Source organism: Alnus glutinosa, chromosome 4, assembly GCF_958979055.1.
Source record: "Alnus glutinosa chromosome 4, dhAlnGlut1.1, whole genome shotgun sequence".
Taxonomy (NCBI): Eukaryota; Viridiplantae; Streptophyta; class Magnoliopsida; order Fagales; family Betulaceae; genus Alnus; species Alnus glutinosa.
Window position 1 is genome coordinate 20,744,331 of NC_084889.1, and position 20,252 is coordinate 20,764,582.

Sequence of the window (20,252 nt, forward strand, 5' to 3'; positions counted from 1 at the left end):
TCTGTAATAGCATCGAGAATAGCCAAAGACTCCACCTCAAGACCATCATCCATCTCCCAATCCAAAGGCACCCCATCCCAAAACTCTTCATCCTGCTCCCACACCACGACCTCCGCAGAAGGATTGAACCCATTAGGCCACTGTTGAGACTAGGTAATGTTGTTGTCCCTCACAACACCAACTTCCTTGTCCTCCCAAAGTCGAAGACGGGGCCAACTCAGAGGGCAAGGAGAGAGAGGTGGAAGGGGCTAACATAGCCGGCCTCAAGTTGAGAAATCCTTTCCGAAGGAAGCCCTTCTTCCCATTGCTTGCTTCTTTCTTTTCATTTCTCGTCGTACATGCAAAAGACTTCAAAGGGGGCGCTGTAGAATCTTCCTTAGAAATAGGCTCTGCAATCGAAGCCTTATTACATAAGCCGCCAGACTTCTTCGAAGCTTGCATGGAATCTGCAAGTAGCTCATCGGTGTACTTAGGAGCACCTTATGCTTTTTAATAAAACTTTTCTTACTTATCAAAAAAAAGATATACACCTACGGTGTAAGTGGCGAAGAAGATATTTGGGATGTTTTTTGCTGTGGCAATGACTAAAGTGTGCTCTCTGATATTAAAGAAATTGCCGGTTTTATTTTTAGTAGTTTTTGTTTTTATGTTTAGAAAGTCCTTATAATTTCTTAGAAACATTAAGTTATTTACTCTAATTCACATTACCTCTCCATGTGGGTTGACTGATACTGACACATGGGCGTTCAACAGATGGCATATATGTAGAGGCAACAAAATTTGGATATTTCCATTCAATACAAAATGAAAAAAAAATAAAAAATGAATCTTTTAGAACAATAAGGATGCATTAGATACCTGCTTTTGCATATACGTCTAGAAGAGTTGCCTCTGGTTATTTTGGCATATATGTCTAGAGAATTTGGTGAGCTGTTCTTTTTATTTCTTCAATTGAAATTAAGAGATGGAGCTATTACCCTGAAGTCAAGCTTGATTTTTGCTTAATCAGGAGACAAGTGAACCAAGCTCTGCTGCTGGATTAGCAAATTGAAAGTGGGTTAGGTAATTTGTAGTCTACTGCCTAGATTTGCGAAATTGTGCTAAGAAGGCTTGTGAGCTTCAGCTCTCTATTTCATGGGTCCCCCCCCCCCCCCCCCCCCCCCCCCCCCCCAACCAAGAAAGAAAGAGAAAGGGAGTCTTCTTCCTCCCTTAAGTATCAGGTAGCAGTGGCATTTGTGTTTTCTGCTTGTTATGCATAAATGAATAGATCCACACCAGACTGGCCAAGGTTTGTTTAATAACAGAACTTTGATTTTCAGATAAATGTTTATTTTCATTTGCTTGTACTAACCATTAAATATTAGAAGACAGTAATTATATAACATCATGTGTTCCTGTGTACTCGGCCCTTGAAAGCTCTTTCTATTGAGATTGATTTACATATATATAAAAAAAAAAGGATGCCTGTTTAATGATAAAGAAAAATTTATATAACATGTGGATACCCATGTAATGTAGATAAATTACTTTGCTAACTCCACAAAGTTAGCTTTGATGTAAGTTTTCTAGCTTGTCTAGGCACTTATGCCTCTGACTTTTATTTTCTTTTAATAATCTATTGTTTGGCTTAAATTGCTTATAATTGAAAAAAATTAAGCTTTATTCCTTCTTTTGTCATAAGCATCTAAGGTTTGTGGTTCTTATGGATGGTCTGGCATGTGAGTCCTTGACACAACTTCTTGTATACAAGTAACTCACTAACATTTTAGGTGCTTCTCGTAATCATTGTTAGATGTATGTGGTTGTGGGGGCAAGATACCTTCCTCAAGGAAAGATGTGTTATTATTATATTTTTGTAATTAAGTTATCCAATGTTTATTTTTGCATTCTTGAATCAATCAGGCATTTAGTGTTTTTCTTTTTCCCCTTTACTGAACATTTTAAATAGTGCAATTTGTATTTTTCAGGTTTTGAGCAAGGATAACCCCCCTCGGAAAACATACGCATATAAATTAAATGTTCCAGTTGCCGCTCAGTGGATATCTTTGGCAGTTGCACCATTTGAAATCATTTTGGACCGCCACTTCACTCTCATAACACATATGTGTTTGTCTGCTAATATGTCAAAGCTTCAGAATACTGTGGAATTTTTCCACAATGCATTCAGGTTTTTCATCCTTGTTATGTGACTGTTGTTGGTTTGATTTCAAGACGGGCCTTTTTTACTTTTGCATCATATGTTGACGTTATGCTTATTTTTTTTATAGCTGTTACAAGGATTACCTTTCGGTGGACTTTCCGTTTGAGTCATACAAGCAAGTTTTTATAGAGCCTGAGATGGCTGTATCCTCACTAAGTTTGGGGGCTTCTATGAGCATCTTTAGTTCGCAAGCATTATTCGATGAGAAGGTTATTGATCAGGTTGGTCATTCCTTGACCTCTTATTGTTGATGAGTTTATTATAAATTGTTGTTGAATTTTTTCTCATATGCATCTGTGCCGAATGATGGGGCAATAATGCATGTCTGCTGAATGTATGATGTATGTATGCAAGTTTGTCTTTTTGAATCTAATATGGGGCCATTGCTTTAAATGCAAAAGAAATCTTAAGGTGATGGAAATAGGTTAGACCAACAATGCGAATTTGGTGGTAGCGTAGTTTTGTTCATCTAAGCATTAATGTAGTATGCAAATATTGAGCTATGGCAACGATCAAATGTAAAATTGTTGTACGAGACAGGTGGCCTGTTAGATATTTTCTCTCAAGCTGTGACTGGTCAATAACACCATTTCCACCATTTATTTAAGAACTACTGTCTTGTTTTTCTGATAATGTCTGTCTTCAATTTATTATGACCTTCCAAGAATTTGATTTGGTCAATATATTGACCTTACTTGGTTAAGGATAGGAAGTCTTTAATTTTTTTCTATTTCTTAGGAGGGAAGGCTACGCTCCATTGTTTTGCTTGCTATTGCCATTTGATGAATGATAAAAAAATTTCTTCTTTCTTAATATGAAATAAAATGATTTGGTAATGTTTAGTTTGTTTCACACTTTTATTGATAGGATGCACATATCGACCCTCCCCCCTCATTTTCTCTTTTCTTTTGTTAGAATTTATGAAGTTGAATTTGTCTGAAGATCGTTATCTTAGACATGGTTTATACATTGTCTTTTAAACTTTCCCTATTATAGCGAGCCTTGCATACTACTACATTTTTTAAGTGTGTTCATCATTTAATATTGAGGAATTTAATAGACAGTCCTCACATTAATATAGAAGTGGATGACAGGATGGCATAAAAATCTAGTAAATTAACTAAGGCTGTTTTTATTTTGACGAGAAATATATTATGTGAAAAACATTACTCCACCACTGTACCTGAAACAATTCAAAACTGAATACCACTTTGTCCCTTTGGCCAAAAAAAAGAAAAAAGAAAAGAAAAAACTCTGCAATTTTCACAAACTAAATTCACAAATCCTACTCCAACTCAAATCACCATATTTAAGTAATTCAAAACTAATGAAATTGTCGAACTTGAGCGACGAAAGCAAATGCGAGTTTTGATGAGTCTTGGTCTTACACAAGAAGATATTTCAGCTTGGTGAGCTTATCCAAAATTTACTCTTCTAGTGTGTCATGGTGCGACCAGGCCAGATTGGAACCAATGAGGGTTGTGCCGAGGAGCTTGTGTTGGGTATTGGAGCTATCCTTGTGGCCCACTGCTGGAGTGATAAGCCATGATGCCGCAAGCTGTCTTTGCGGTCCTTAGTTGAAGAGTTTAGGCAATGGGTGGCCGTCAATGGTTGAGGGCATGATGCTCGCGGAGGTGGAGTGGCTATGGGTGGCCGTTGGTAGTGTTTGTGTGGGAACCTTTGAAGTTTAGGGCCATGGTCAATGAATGGTGGTAGGTCAAAGCTGAGTAATGGTCGGAAATGGGAGGGTAGGTTTTTTTTTCCCAAACTTAAGTGAGGTGGAAAATGGTTTCTGTGTTGAAAAGAAATTGCCATTTCTGTCCATTAAGGCTAGCTTCTTTTGACAGAAGAATATTTTTTGTTGATTTTTATTTCGGGTTGCACGAGATATTAGATATTGTGGAATATATTTTCTTGAAATGATTTTATATCGAAACAAAGACAGCCTAAAAGACTAAAAGGGTGAGTAGCAAAACTTGCCACTCACAACTTAGTCTTTTGATTGATCTTGGAAAAAATTGGTGATTATAGTATTGTGGCACAATAGTTTTCAGAGGCACCATTAGGTATTTGAGTTTTTCTTTTTTGTTGTTATTATGTACGACTAGGATTTGTCTAGAGGTGGCATTATTTTTTTGGACATTATTGGTTGGATTCCGATTACAGAACCGGTGGTGTCACTAGGTAGAATCTGACCAATGAACCAAATTTAACCAATCAATAATTGGAAACTAAACTAAGCCGAACCTACCGCTGTTGGTCAGTTTCACTTGGCTGGTTGGCTGGGTTAGGTTTTTGGGTTTCACATTGTTCGTGTGGGGCCATCATGTGTAGTATTAGCCTCTTTTCGCTACCTTTGGGCCTTATTTTCAGATTGTTTATTTGTTTTAGAGTTTTTGAAATCTAGAGATTTGTTTAGCCCTTTTCTCTGCTTTCTTATTAATCAAACAAAGCATGAAAATAAATTGGATTTGAGAATAGAGTATGAGATTGAAAAGTAAAAAAAAAATGATTTTGATTTACCACCGTGCAAACCTCAAAAATACAAAAAAAGCATCAAAGAGGCCAAGAAGAAAGCGTATGGTTGGTTGAGAAGATCATTTATAAGTCACAAAATGCTTTCATTTGAGGTAGGCAAATTCTAGATCTTATTCTTATTGCCAATGAATGTCTTGATAGCAGATTGAGATCTGCTCTGGGGGTTATTTGTAATTTGGACTTAGAAAAAGCCTATGATCATATTAATTGGGATTGTCTATTGTACATGCAGAGAAGATGGGATTTGGGGGGAAGTGGTGCTTTTGGATAGCTCATTGTATTTCCTCACTACGTTTTTTGGTTTTGGTGAACGGTTCCTTCACAAGCTTCTTTAGTAGCTCTCGTGGCATGAGGCAAGGGGATCCTGTGTCTCCTTTGCTGTTTGTTTTAGTGATGGAGGCGTTAGGTAAGTTGATTTCAGTTGCTGCGAGTGGATGATTGTTGTTTGGTTCTGTGGGGACAGGGGTTGATATTTCTCATCTTTTGTTTGTGGATGACACCTTGCTTTTTTGTGGGGCTAACCCCAAATCATCTTTGCATTTTACGAAGCTTATTTTTATTATTTGAAGCTGTGTCAGGTTTGAAGACGAACTTAGCCAAGTCAGAACTGGTTCCGGTGGGAAATGTTGATAATGTGGCTGGGCTAGCTCGAATTTTGGGTTGTGGGGTTGCGTCGCTGCCCTTGAAGTATCTTGATCTTCCTTCGGGGGCTCCCTATGAGGCCAAACATATTTGGTACGGTGTTATCGAAAAGATAAAACGTTGGTTGTCTAGTTGGAAAAATGCTATATTTTTCTAAGGGTGGTAGGATTACTCTTATCAAGAGTACCGTATCTAACTTATCTACGTACTTAATGGCCTTCTTTCCTTTTCATTTGAGTGTTGCAAATCGTATTGAGAAGTTTCAACGTGGTTTTCTATGGGGTGGGCAAGGCGAAGAGGTCAAATATCGCCTGGGGATTAGGAACTTGTTGAAGTTCAATCATGCTTTCTTAGGTAAATGGCTCTGGCGGTGTGGCCTTGAGATAGAGGCTTGATGGAGAGTGGTAGTGGACTCTAAATATGGAAACTCATGGGAAGGGTAGTGTTCTAGTGAGTTTGTTGGGGCATATGGGGTGGGTTATGGAAGAATATTAGGAGGGGTTGGGGAATCAGATTTTTCACCCCGAAACCCCTTGAAATTATCGGAATACATATTTTTGATTAGATGAAACTTAAACTCCTAACCAATACCCCCCCCCCCCCCCCCCACCCCCCCCGAAAAAAAGATTAGCCACTGTTCCATCTTCTCAATTCCATTCCAAATGGTAGAAGCCTTGTAAGGAGCTGTCAAAGGAAGACCCAAATACTTCATTGGCAACAAAGCCACTATACACCCAAGAATACTAGCCAAACCTTCAATATCCCCCACATCACCTACGGGAACAATCTCTAGATGAAACTTAAACTCATCACCAATAACCCCAAAAAAAAGTCCCTTTGAAGTTTTTCCAGTAGATTAGCCATTCTTACCGGAATAGGGAAAAATGACAAATAATACGTTGGTAAATTAGAAAGAGTATTTTATTTTATCTTTTTTTATCAAAGTTAACCTGCCTCCCTTTGATAAATAAAGCCTCTTTCAACCCACCAACCTATGTTCCATTTTCTCAATACCATTCCAAATGGTAGAAATCGGTAATGAAGCCACTCTATGCCCAAGAATGCTCTCGCCAAATCTTCCACATCCCCCACATTGCCTATTGGAACAATCTTTGACTTAGCCAAATTTATAAATTTATCTTCAACACCACATCTCCTATTTCTTTGTGATCTAGTACATGACGCAAAAAAAAAGATTAAAAAAATTAAGGTATTGATATCTAAATCAGTTATTGCAGAAATCGGAAAGTCGAAAATGTATGAGGACTCTTGGCTGTATATGTCAATGGAAATGAAGATGCATCTGGCACTAATTATTTGAACATGGTAAGTGAGCCTACGATGTCACGGTTGGGAGTGAAGAGTGAAGGAGATTTAGGATAGAGAGGGACGCAGATGGGAACATGTAGATTAAGGTGTGAGAAACAGAGTAAAAATGGTTAAGACTGGGGTTGATAGAGGAGAGAAGCAAAGAGGTAGGCTCTGAGTGTGAGAAGAGAAAGTGTGCATTTTTGAAGAATGGATGCAGGTTGGGTCGGTTTTGGTCGATGGAAATGATACCGACTTGATGATTGTTGGAATAGGCTGATGTCCATTAGTTTTCAATCGAGTCGGATGGGTTTTTGAATCCTATGCTCGCAGTATTCTTTTCTGTCATCTCGCATCCTCTTATCTTTCTTAGCCTCTCGCTTGGTTCTCAAGTTTCGTGTTTCGGTTCTCTGATTTATTGGGTGGTTCTTTTTCCAGCGATATAGTTTTTTTGGGTTGGTCGTTTTAGTTCCGGGTGTGTCGTGAGATGGATAAGAATTTCATAGTGGAGTCGAAGCCTTTTACCTTCTCGATTTTGGGTGGGGCGTTGACGTTGAGGGTGGAGGAGAAGAGAAAAAATTTCCAGGGTGTGGTCATCTTGAATTCTCAGAGCTCTGAGTGGCTTGCGTCAACGTTGGAAGTGTTGTTGGGTTTCCTGGAAGAGCAAGATTTTGTTAAGTCGTTCGGAGAAGGATCGAAAGTTCTGATTGCTCGGAGAGGTGGGAATAAAGTTGGGCACTTCTTAGAGGTGAAAACGTTCGGGTCGGGCGGTTGGAAAGGGTCCATTCTTATCCCCAAGGGCCGTGGAGGGTGGGGATGGCTTAAATTTTCCGACGAGCTAAGAAAGGTTGTAGATTTTCTCTCAGCCTCGGTGGGTTGTGGGCTCGGTTCCTCATTTACATCGAAGAAGAAGGTTGTGAAGGATGTTCGACCAACTCTGGGCTTGGCTCCAAAGTGGACGGGGCCTTCTTTTGCGGAGGTATTGAGGTCGGATTCGACCACTGCTGCGAAGGCGTTGCCCATAATGGGTGGTGGTCGTTCCTGGTTGAGGGCTTCGTTGGCAAAACCCTGTGAGTTTGATCTTCTTTCGGCGGTGTGGCATGCAGAGGCTGATCCGAGATCGGCGGTGGATTGCTTCTCGTTGGAGTCTCATCCGCTTGATCTGCTGGACAAAGACCAGCATGATTGTCCACAGGGTAAGTACTCGTTCGAATTTGAATTTTGAAAATTTGAGATTGCGGACGTGGCGTAAGCTGGGTCCCGATTTTTATTTGGCATTGGGCCGGGTTGTAAGGAGAGTTCTGGACTGGTTTGCCGGGTCGGGGCTGAATCGAAAACCATTAGGTTTTCGCGTGGCTCGACTCATTCGGAAACTTAAAGTTTCCTGTTCGCCGCCATCCCTGCCAGAGACGACACCGGAGGTGTTTTCTGGGTTGGTTCTGAATTGGCTTCCTCCTGGGTGTTTTGAGGTTACAGCATTGGGAGCCACAAAGGGCGCGAGTCTAGCTTCATCGGTTTTTGTTGGGGATTCTTTTAGGTCGGAGCCCTTGTTGGCGGCAGTTACAGGGACGGAGTCTTCTTTCGGGGGTGAGTCGTGTAGTTCCCAGGTGTTTCCGGTGTTTTCTAGCCGGACTCCAACCTATAAAGTATTCCGTTTCCCCCCTTCAATGGCACCGGATTTGGGTTTTCCCGCGGATCCTGCTCCTTCTTTGGCTCCTGTCTTTATGTTCACTCCATTGGGGACGCTTCAGATTCCTAAGCCTTATTCTGCCCCTTCGTCTCTCGTTGGAGCAGCTGTTTTGGGAGAGAAGCTACGTTCTCCTCTCCCCGCGGTAGTTTCTAAGCCTTTTCAGTGTTACTACACGAGGGCGAAAAAACTGAGGGAAGGGCAATCTATGAAGTGGAATGTTGTGCTACTCTCTGATTCCCTGGAAGCCATGAAGATGTCTGTTGGCTACGCTGATAAGAGGGTTACGGGTGCAGAACTGCCATTGAAGAAGGTGGCAAAGCCTCCTGCAATGAAGAAGTTAGAGACGCCAGTGAATCAGGGCCTTTTTAGGAAGGGATTTCTCAACCTTCCCCCGATAGTTTCAGTCCCTCCCGCGTCGCCTCAGAAGGTCAACAATGGCGGGGTGGTAGGTCCTTCCTCCCCTTCCAGTGGTTACTTAAATGGTTTCTCCCAATCTTGAAATTGGCCAGTCAGTTTTGATCATAACGGGGAGATTGTGGTGTGGGAGGAGGAAGAAGATGATTATTGGGATGGTTTGCCTTTAGATTGGGCGAAGGATGGGGATTTTGAGGAGGAGGCCATAGCTATTCGGGATGCCATGGAAGAGGAGTTCTAGTTGATTGCGCGCCAGAAGTCTAAAGTAAAAAGGGAGCTTCTGAATTTGCATAGCTCCATCAATTACGGTGACACAAAAAATCCCTCTAGGCGTTGGAAAGGCAAGGCACACATGTTGTAGGCTTGTTGTGCCGTGGCGGGTAGTGGGTAGTCTTGTTCTTAGTTGGGTCCTTTTGTAGTTTGTTTTTGGTTTTTTCCTTTTTTGGGGCCTTGGTGTTGTGGGTTTTTGCAAGTTAGCTTTGGTTGTTCCTATGTTTACTTTCTGTGTACTTAGGGACGCCTTATGCTTTCTTTAATAAAGTTTTTCTTACTTAAAAAAAAAAAAAAAAAAAAAAAATTTATTTGAGATTTCCAGGTTTTGCTTATTTCAGTTTCTAAATAGGTTTCCATTTCTTTCCTTCTAAGAAGCTTAGGCTTCAATAGAGAATTGAAGTAAATCTATGTTTGCTTGTGTTCATGACATCAATTAGTGATTTTAAATCCTAAGTTGTGCTTTCATGCATGATCATGCCTTTTTATTCTTATTGGTGTGTAGTTTTGTGATTTTAAAGGGATATAAAAGAATTTGAAGCCTTATGTGATTGTAGTTTTGTACTTGTATATATAAAAAAAAGATTGTGGTATCCTGCATGAATGTGTCTTCCTTTTTCTTGTCAATGATTGTCTTTTGAACTGACTTCAACTAATAGTTGTATTTCTCATGGTTTCCTTTCTATTCGTGCGTTATGTTAATGCTTAAATATTTGTTGTAGCAGACCATAGACACAAGGATTAAACTTGCTTATGCCCTTGCAAGGCAGTGGTTTGGCGTATATATCACTCCTGAGGCACCAAATGATGGTAAGCTGGTGGAGTATACTGGTTTGTAGAGTGCTGAATTTAGATTATTGGAACTAAGTTATGTCGATTAAGGGATGTTCTTTATCCTGTAATTGATTAATGCCCATTGTCTAGGGTGGCTGTTGGATGGTCTTGCTGGTTTCTTGACTGATTACTTTATCAAGAAAAATTTGGGGAATAATGAAGCACGTTATCGGCGATACAAGGTTTGCTTTTCTACTAGTGTATGCACATGCCACATAGCTAATATCTGTTGTTATGTGGATTAGTTGTTTACATTGAGGTTGTGAATCAGATACAGAGTAAAGTGTACTTATGGCTACTGCCAACTTGTCGGGAGATGGATTTATTACATGAGGGAAAAGCACATTAAAAACTTTGGTCACTTTTATCTTCAGTATTGTTCACTCTTGCTTCTTGTTTTTAGCGAGTTTTAATTATTATTATTTATTTATTTCCCATTTTTCATTCTAAGCCTACAGATCATGTTTTTGGGTTATCATAGTTCATGAAAATTTAATGTCTTTTTATTGGTTCTCTGTTTTGAGGGATTTTTCATCATTTGGTTGTTCCCAATGTTCTCTTGTTCAAAGGTGATGCAGCGAGACGTTGTGGGTCATAAAGATTAACAACAAGAGACTCACAACACTTCTCGAAACCTAGATTCTATCTACGGTTTGAGGCAACATAAGAGAAAAACTCAACTCTGAGTAGTTCTTATTGATAAACTGATCTAAACAAAATTCAACTCCCGTATTACAACGCAAGCTACGTATTTATAGTAGCTGGATTACTTGGGGGCCAAAAGAAAACTAATCCAAAAAGGAAAAGGACAATTAAGCAAATCAGAGTAATATTTGGAAAAATCGCTAGCTAATTAGATTCTCCAATAAATTCGCTATTAAAAGGAAAGTCCACTCTTTTGGAAGCTTCGTCATTAATGTACTAGATTTTCTCAGATCGCTTCTCCCGACTTCGATTCGGATCGCTTCTCCCTACTTCGATCCGGATTGCTTCTCTCGATCTCGATCCCCAATCGCCTATTGATTCAAGGAATGCTTCTCCCGACTTTGATTCTGATCGCTTCTCATCCGATCGCTTTTCAGAAAGATTATTCGAGACAACACTTACATCTGCTCTTATCTTCTTTAGGAACTTACACTCGTCTGGATATACATCATCCTCCTCAAGTTGGAGAGAATTCGCCCTTGAATTCAAGTCCTCATCAGCAGAATCATCAGTGAAGAGAACCAGATGCTTACCGTTTGAAACATCGGACGTTCGAATGTTGCTATTTACTTTCAGCCAATAAGCATTAGAATTGATCTTCTCAATAATTTCTACTGGGCCAATCTTGCGGGCAGCTAACTTATTATACTCTCCAATTGGAAAGCGATCTTTAGTTAAATGGAGGAATTGGAGAAGGCTTATGATCATGTGAACTGGGACTTCTTGCTTTATTTGTTGCAGAGATGTGGTTTGGGGGAAAAATGGAGGAATTGGATGCGTTTTTGTATTTCTACGGTGAGATTTTCTATTCTTATAAATGAAACCCCAGCCGGTTTTTTTAGTAGCTCTCGTGGGTTGCGACAAGGAGATCCTCTTTCTCCTCTGTTGTTTGTGGTGGTTATGGAGGCTTTGAGTCGGATGTTGACTGCCACTTTGGATCAGGGTAATTTGACTGGGTTCTCAGTGGGCTCCAGGGACTCCGAGGCCGTAGTTGTGAATCACCTGCTGTTTGCGGATGACACTTTGATCTTTTGTGGTGCTCAAGAAGAACAGATTCGACATCTGAGATGTATTTTCTTATGCTTTGAGGCAGTTTCTGGCTTGAGAATTAATTTAGGAAAATCAGAAATTGTTCCTATTGGTGGAGTAGAGGATGTCGAAAGGATGGCTAATCTTCTTGGATGTCGGGTTGCTTCTCTGCCTATGACTTATTTGGGTTTGCCGTTGGGTGCTTCTTACAAGTCCACCTCTATTTGGAATGGTGTTATTGAAAAAATGAAAAGGAGGCTGGCGGGTTGGAAGCGGATGTACTTGTCGAAGGGTGCTCGGTTGACTCTTATTAATAGTACGCTTTCCAACATCCCCATATATTATCTATCATTGTTTCCTATTCCTGTGAGGGTGGCTAATCGTCTTGATAAAATTCGAAAGGATTTTCTTTGGGGTGGCATTGGTGACGAGACCAAATTTCATCTAGTTAATTGGAACAAGATTTGCACACCTATGCATACAGGTGGGTTGGGAGTTCACAATTTTATCCAGTTCAATCGAGCTCTCTTGGGTAAGTGGTTGTGGAGATATGGTAGGGAGAGAGAGGCTTTATGGCGTTTGGTGATTGATGCCAAGTTTGAGAGTTTAAAGGGGGGGTGGTGTTCGAAAGAGGCTTCGGGTTCATTTGGAGTAGGTGTATGGAAGCATATTAGGAGGGGGTGGGAGGAATTTCGTAATTTTGTTCGTTTTGAACTGGGGAATGGATCAAATATTAGTTTTTGGCAAGATTGGTGGTGTGGGGATAGATCCTTAAAGTAATGCTTTCCAGCTCTTTTTAGTATAGCAAGGTATAAAGACGCGACGGTAGAAGATAATTTGGTGGTTCATAATGGTGCTATTCAGTGGAATGTTCTATTCACGCGACAAATCCAGGATTGGGAGTTAGATATGGTCCTTTCTTTCTTCGATCGTCTATACTCCAGTTCGGCTCGACATGGGGAGGGTGACAGGTTAGTGTGGAATCCCTCTAAAAAAGGTTTATTTGAGGTGAGATCCTTCTATAAAGAGCTTATTAGGAAAGTTGGCCCTGTTGTCCCGTGTTTCCCTTGGAAGAATATTTGGCGTGTTAAGGCTCCAACTAGGGTGGCCTTCTTCGTTTGGTCAGCTGCTTTGGGCAAAATATTGACGCATGATAACTTACGTAAGAGGAAAGTGATAGTAATTGAGTGGTGTTGTTTATGTAAGAAGAGTGGGGAGTCTATTGATCACTTGTTGCTTCACTGCGAGGTCGCCCAGGCTCTTTGGAGCTATGTCCTTACTTTATTTGGGGTTGAGTGGGTTATGCCACGTACGGTGTTGGAGTTGCTGAATAGTTGGGGGGCGGCGCTTGGGGGTGGTCATGCTATAGAGGCTTGGCGGTTAGCTCCTTTATGCTTGCTGTGGTGTATTTGGAGAGAGCGGAATGCTAGGCTGTTTGAAGATGTAGAGACATCCATGGTGGAGCTACGGAAGCGGTTGCTCAATACTTTATATTTTTGGATAGCGCCCCATCATTGTTTGAGCTCTTTTACTTATGTTGAATTTTTAAATTTATTCTCTGTTCGTTCCTGTTAGGGGTTCTCTTGTATACCTCCCGTGTATAAGGGTTGTTCCCCTTTGCGCTTTTTTATATTATTGCAATTACTTATCAAAAAAAAAAAAAATATCCTTCGTCGAATTCTACAGCTTTCCTCTTTTTATCCGCAATGGCCTTGTACTTTGTAGTGGATTCCTGCAAATTCTGAGTAGTCATTTGATGGACCTCTTGTATTTGAGCAATTAAGTCTTCTGCCTTAGCATGGACTCGCTTTAAGTTCGGAACAGGCGCCAAGTCCATTTGTGCTTGAGGATTAACCCCATAAATAATATCGAAAGGACTATGCCTTGGTACTCCGATTAGTTGACCTGTAAAGGCAAATTCAGCTTGAAAAAACCTTCTGATCCCAAGATTTGAGATGTTCACCAACTAAACTCTGAAGCAAAGCTCCCAACGAACGTTTGACGACCTCTGTTTGCCAATTGGTTTTGAGGATGATAGGCACTGCTAAAGTCAAGCTTAGTGTTGGCCATCCTCCATAAGCATCGCCAAAAATGACTCAAGAAATGTGTATTGCGATCGGAAACTATGGACATTGGTAACCCGTGAAGTCGGTAGAGGTTTTCTTGCGGGCAATAAAATTAACCATCTTAGAAAATCAATCAACCACAACAAAGATAGAATCATTACCCTTTTGTGTCGGTGGTAACCCCAATACAAAATCCATGCTTGCGTTAGTCATATACAACCTTGCGTTAGTAGTAGTTCCTTTAGATACTTGGCAAATTTGATAGCCACTCACAGATCGTTCAACTTCTTTCTGTATACACAGCCAATTGAACTAATCAGACACTAGTTTGTACGTCTTGTCCCGACCCATATGCCATTCGTTATGCAACTCTTGAATGATTTACAATCTCAAGCTACCCCCAGCAACACAAAGTTGAGTTCCTTTGAAAAGAAATCCATCATGGAGGCGATAATTACTCTGATTCTCGATCACCTGTTGTTGAGGAGTAGACAAGAAAGGGGCCAGTACATAATGCATCTTTTACAAACTCAAAACCAAGTGCCTTCGTCTTCATTGAAGTTAGTAGCAATGTTTTCCTACTGAGAGCATCCGTCACTTTGTTCAAGACTCCAGATTTATGTTGGATCGCGAATGAAAACTTTTGCACATAAGCAGCCCACCTGGCATGTCTCGAGGAAAGTTTGGTTTGACTATTAAAATGCTTCAATGCCTCATGATCCGAATACAAGATGAACTCATTATAGGCGAGGTAGGAACTCAAATGCTTCAAGGATTGTACTAATGCGTAAAATTCCACATCATAGGTGCTGTATTTAAGCTTCAACCCGCTCAGCTTCTCACTGAAATAAGCTATTGGTCTCCCACCCTATAACTCAACACTGCACCAATACCAACTTTCGATGCGTCACAATGTAACTCGAAAGGTTGCGTAAAATTCGGTAATACAAGCAATGGTGTCGTGGTCTGCTTCACCTTAATGGCTTCAAAGGCGCCAGTCACTTCTTTACTCCACGAGAATCTCCCTACTTTCATGCAGTCAGTAATTGGTGCCACAATCGTACTGAAGTTGTGAATGAAGCGTCGATCAAAAGACAACAGCCCATGAAAACTTTGTACTTCATGTAATGTAGTGTGAATGGGCCAATTTTTGACCGCTACAACTTTGGATTCATCCACCACAAGCCCTTCATTTGACATGATGTAGCCTAGGAACAAAATCGAGTCCTCCATAAATGAGCACTTGGCGATCACTGCAAAAAGCTTCTCTCGTTTGGCAACACCAAAAGTACTTCTCGGATATGTTGGATGTGGTCTTGATCATTAATATTGTAGATCAAAATATCATCGAAGTACACCACGAACCGTGGAAAATCTCATTTATCACCCGCATGAATGTACACGGAGCATTTGATACGTTCAGATTTTCCTAGGGCTAGGTGGCACTACCGTAGCCACCAAGCAACCCCAAGCCGGCTGGAATAAGGAGTTTAATTCTCCATATTTTATTTCCTTAAGTATTTAGTTTAATAAGGAATGTATTTTCCATTAGTTATTTCCTCCTTAGTTTATTTTCCTGCATTGTGTTATGACGTCTACACCTAATGGTTATGTTTTATAACCTAGCCGTCATCTATTTACGTGTAATCCTACTCATTGAATAAACATGCTGAATATTATGAAAATTTAGACATTTTTGGTTGTTTTGGAGATCAAGGCTCTCTCGAAGTAGCCATTGAAGATCACGGCTCTCTCGAAGTGGCCCATATCCTTTTCTTTTGTTTCTTTTTATTATTTGATTGCATCAAGTGGTATCAAAGCGAAGGTTGATTGTTTTCTACAACAATCTCCAATCCACATCATCACCATGTCTTTTTGGAATGAAGAGGAACGAGCGAGGCTAGATAAGATGCGGTCAGAATTCCTTGCGTACAAAGAAGAAGCGAGCAAACGGATGGAGGAGATCAGGAAAAAAATTGAAAGTTTTTCTCCACCACACACCTCTCCAGCAACAAAAAAGTGACCGGTTGATGCCAAAGCCCCAAGTGGTGTTAGAGACGCGAACAAGAAACAAGAAAGCTGAGGATTCTACAAAACCTCTGGTTGCCACAACACTTTTCTTTGGGGCTAAGGATGCAGCTCTTTTGGGGAGAACCAGTGAACGACAACATGGACAACATGTTCCTGTTGAAGAGTACAAGCAAAATGCGTCTATTCTTGTTCCTGGTGATATAATTAGTGTTGAAGGCCCTGGTGATAGTGTTTATTCAGGTTCGACATGCAAACAGGGAGAGATAGAAGCCATGGTCATTGTTACTGGAATTCATACATTTTTTGGCAAGGCTGCTCACTATGCTGGACAAGACCTGGTGTCGAAATTCAGAGCTGGTAAGCCATGGAAGAAGGTTTTTGGCCTAGTATTTATCTATCATAATTCTGCACCTATCGGAGATGATCCATTTTGGCTATGGGAGGATGCTAAAATACAGATGATGAATGAAGTCCAAAGCTGGCCTTATAGTTTTCCAGCTTTTGAGGATCTTCAAAAGGTTGTTCTTTGCGATGTTCTTGACAAGGAGATGCTGGAGCAAAATGTGAAGGAGGAAGAAGAGATGAAGCCAAGGTTGGAAGGGTAGGGACTGATTTTTGCAAAACCAGAATTCTTCCTTGGGGACAAGGAAGATGTTAGGGGAGAGGGATGATACGTTCAGATTTTCCTAGGGCTAGGTGGCACTACCGTAGCCACCAAGCAACCCCAAGCCGGCTGGAATAAGGAGTTTAATTCTCCATATTTTATTTCCTTAAGTATTTAGTTTAATAAGGAATGTATTTTCCATTAGTTATTTCCTCCTTAGTTTATTTTCCTGCATTGTGTTATGACGGCTAGACCTAATGGTTATGTCTTATGACCTAGCCGTCATCTATTTAAGTGTAATCCTACTCATTGAATAAACATGCTGAATATTATGAAAACGTAGACCTTTTTGGTTGTTTTGGAGATCAAGGCTCTCTCGAAGTAGCTATTGGAGATCACGACTCTCTCGAAGTAGCCCATATCCTTTTCTTTTGTTTCTTTTTATTATTTGATTGCATCAGCATTAGACAATCCGAATAGCATTATCAACCATTCATACAATTCTTCCTGCGTCTTAAACGTTGTCTTCCATTCATCACCCGACATGACCCGAATCTGATGATACCCACTCTTCAAGTCAATTTTTGTGAAGATTGTTGCTCCACTCACTTGGTCTAACAAGTCATCCAATTGCGGGATAGGGAATCTATACCTCATAGTGATCTTGTTGATTGCTCAGGGCACATCCACCAAGAGCTATCCTTCTTAGGTGTGAGAAAGGCATGGATTGCACAAGGATATGGCCTCTAGTCAACAGTTCTTCATGCTCTTTCAGGCTAATGCGGTAATGAGGCCAATTGGGCAGGTTGGACCCTGGTACCAAATCGATTTGGTGTTGGATGTCTGTCTCTCAATGGAGGTAACTCCTCTAGCAACTCTTTCGGGAATACGTTAGCAAACTCTTCCAACAGCCCCCTGATTGATTCTGGTACTACACTCTGGCTACTTTCCTTCCCTAGCAATAAGTATACAATACCTGAATCCATCATCTCTTCGACAAACTCTTTTTTTGGCTAAGAGGGTTTTGGTATCTCTTGTGGAAGGTCTCTGCTCCAACTCTGGCTTCGGTAAAAGCTCGATCTTCACGTTATCAAACACGAAGTCGTATGTGTTCTCCTTTCAATCGTGTAGGGTTGCGCGATCATATTGACATGGTCTTCCCAATAGTAAGTGACATGCGTCTATGGTAACTACATCATAGCACACCTTATCTGATACTTTGTTCCAATGGAAAACGATACGAGACAATGTTTTGAAACTGTTATCTTGTTTGAGCTTCTCCTATAATGACCTACCCCCAATGACACAATATTGTCCGCTTTTGGCTCCCCCGAATCAGACTTCCTAGGAGGTCACCCATCTTGGTACTACTCTCGTAGAAGCACGCTTAACTGCGGAGTTCTGATAGGTTCATGGCCATCACAGCTTCAAAACACGTTGTGTCAAGAAGGGTGCAAATATACATATAAGCACAGAGCCATAACCATACTGGGCCATCACAACCACCCTCTCTTGGAATCCAGCGAGTGCCCACTAGCGACCCTCATGGGTTTGTGTACATTCTCTCATCTCAGGCTGGGCAGTGGCTCTGATACCATTTGTAACGATCCACCCCCAACGACACAATACTGTCCGCTTTTGGCTCTCCTGAATCAAATTTCCCAGGAGGTCACCCATCCTGGTATTACTCTCGTAGAAACACGCTTAACTACGAAGTTCTGATAGGTTCATGGCCATCATAGCTTTAAAACGCATTGTGTTAAGAAGGGTGTGGATATACATATAAGTACATACCCATTCTCATACCTAAGGGATGTGAGACGTCACAACTCCAATCGGTAGGGCGCATGGTGTTTTTCTGTTTTTAAGTCCAGCTTCATCCGAAACCACATTCTCGCAACTCTCTGAGTCGAAGATGAGTTTATACACCTTTCCCCCATGGTGCACATGGAGTGAAAGATGTGGCGTCGCCAGTTGTTGCCTTCCGTCTTACGTGGCATAAGACATACCCTTCTTACTACCAGTAGAGGACCTTCATCTCCGATCATGATCGCTTCGTCATCGTCGTTGTCAAAATTAGGACCTTGGTCATACTTCCCTCGTGAAGTAATTTATGGGCTCACTGGAATCAATGAGCAAACCCTTCTCGTACTTCTTTCCCTTGCGGCAATCTGCCATCCTATGCCTCGACTCTCCACATTTGAAACATTTTGGAGCACTAATTGAGGCCGTTCTGGAGGATTGCCCGTGGGTGGTCCCTTAGTTTGTGTTGAAGGGTGATTGAGGCTACTTGCCACATGTGGTTTAAGTGACGTAGCTGATGACTAAGGTAACTAATCAAAGAGTAGCGTCTTTGATTTTGCACGGGGAAGTGTCTTCGTCTTCTACCCAAAATGATAAAAACAAACCCGCAAGCTAAAAGAAAGATAAAACTCCGCAGAGTATTTGAGAGAGAATTATCTGATTTGATAATAATTCAATGGATGTTGTTTTACATAATAAGCAAGCTTATTTATAGAAGAGAAATACTTCTAGAGAAAGTAAACCTAATCCTAGTTGTAATAGTAAACCTAATCATAAAAGGGAAAAGATTATAAAATAAATAAATAAAAACTATTTATTTATTTTTTAGTGGGGATCGCATGTCCTGCATCAGTAATTGTCTTGTTGTCGTTGTTGCCTCCTCCAAATAGCCCTAGAGGTTTCCAGGACATTGTCTTCTGACTCTTCTCTAAGTGCATGGCCTTTTGGTGTGTCTCTGACACATTGACGGGATCGGAGAAGTTCATGAGTCTTGGAATTGCTGTTGCATACCCCCAATATATCGTGACACTTGTTGTTCTTCGTCCTCTGCTAAGTCGACACGAGCCACTAGCCTATGAAATTCTGTTGTGTATTCATCCATAGAGCATGACCCCTGTCTTGGATTCTGCAATTGTTGGTACATGGTTTGCACATAATTATGGGGCAAGAATGTAGTCCACATGTATTTCAAAAGTTTCTCTCAACTATCGATCTTTGTCTTTCCTTGCCGCACTCTGGTTTGCTTCAGTTGCTGCCACCACGCAGCAGCCCTTCCCTTAAATTTGGTTGCTACTAGAGAGACCTGTTGCTCATCAGGCACCTCCTTGATTTCTAGGATCTCCTCTAAAGCGGCTACCCAATCAAGGAATTCTTCAGGTTGCAAGCAACTGTGGAACTCCGATATGTTGAGTACCGCTTCCCATTGATTAGCATGAGCTTGCACTATGGGGTACTCCCTCCGTGCTCCGCACCTCACAAAAGGGTTGACAGGTTTGCTCTCAACACTCTACTCGTCTTCCTCCTCCACAACGTACAACGTGGATTTGGTTGATGGCAACGACAGTTTGTGCCGTTCATGTTGGCAAATTGATCAGCGAGAGCTCTAACTTGGGCGTGGATGCCAGCCCCGATCTGCTTAAATCGCTCATCTAAGTGCTCCTCCATGATTTGCTGCAAACGTACAACCTGTTGCTCCTCACATGTTGCTTCTTCGCGTTCATACACGTCGTTCAGATCTGAAAAGCGTCTACCCCTTCTGCATCCTCGTGGCGCCATGTAAAAGAATTGGGCTCTGATACTAGTTGATTCAACGTGATGTCGTGGGTCACAAAGATAAACAATAAGAGACTCACAACACTTCTCGAAACCTAGATTCTATCTACAACTTGAGGCAACATAAGAGAAAAACTGAACTCTGAGTAGTTCTTATTGATAAACTGATCAAAACAAATTCAACCTTATTACAATGCAAGCTACATATTTAAAGTAGCAGGATTACTTGGGGCCGAAAAGAAAAATAATCCAAAAAGGAAAAGGATAATCAAAACAAATGAGAGTTATATTTGGAAAAATTGCTAGCTAATTAGATTCTCCAATAAATTCACTATTAAAAGGAAA

The 20,252-nt window shown here is 41.0% G+C and overlaps 1 protein-coding gene across 4 annotated transcripts in view; it reads left to right on the forward strand.

Moving 5' to 3' along the window:
• Positions 1-20,252, forward strand: part of LOC133865625 (transcription initiation factor TFIID subunit 2) — a 66,038-nt gene that overhangs the window by 14,822 nt on the left and 30,964 nt on the right. For all 4 annotated transcript variants that reach the window (XM_062302039.1, XM_062302040.1, XM_062302041.1 and 1 more), the window contains 4 exons: positions 1,968-2,167; positions 2,268-2,421; positions 9,788-9,872; positions 9,987-10,078. In XM_062302039.1, the coding sequence (XP_062158023.1) occupies positions 1,968-2,167; positions 2,268-2,421; positions 9,788-9,872; positions 9,987-10,078 (531 nt within the window). The remainder of the gene's footprint in view (positions 1-1,967; positions 2,168-2,267; positions 2,422-9,787; positions 9,873-9,986; positions 10,079-20,252) is intronic.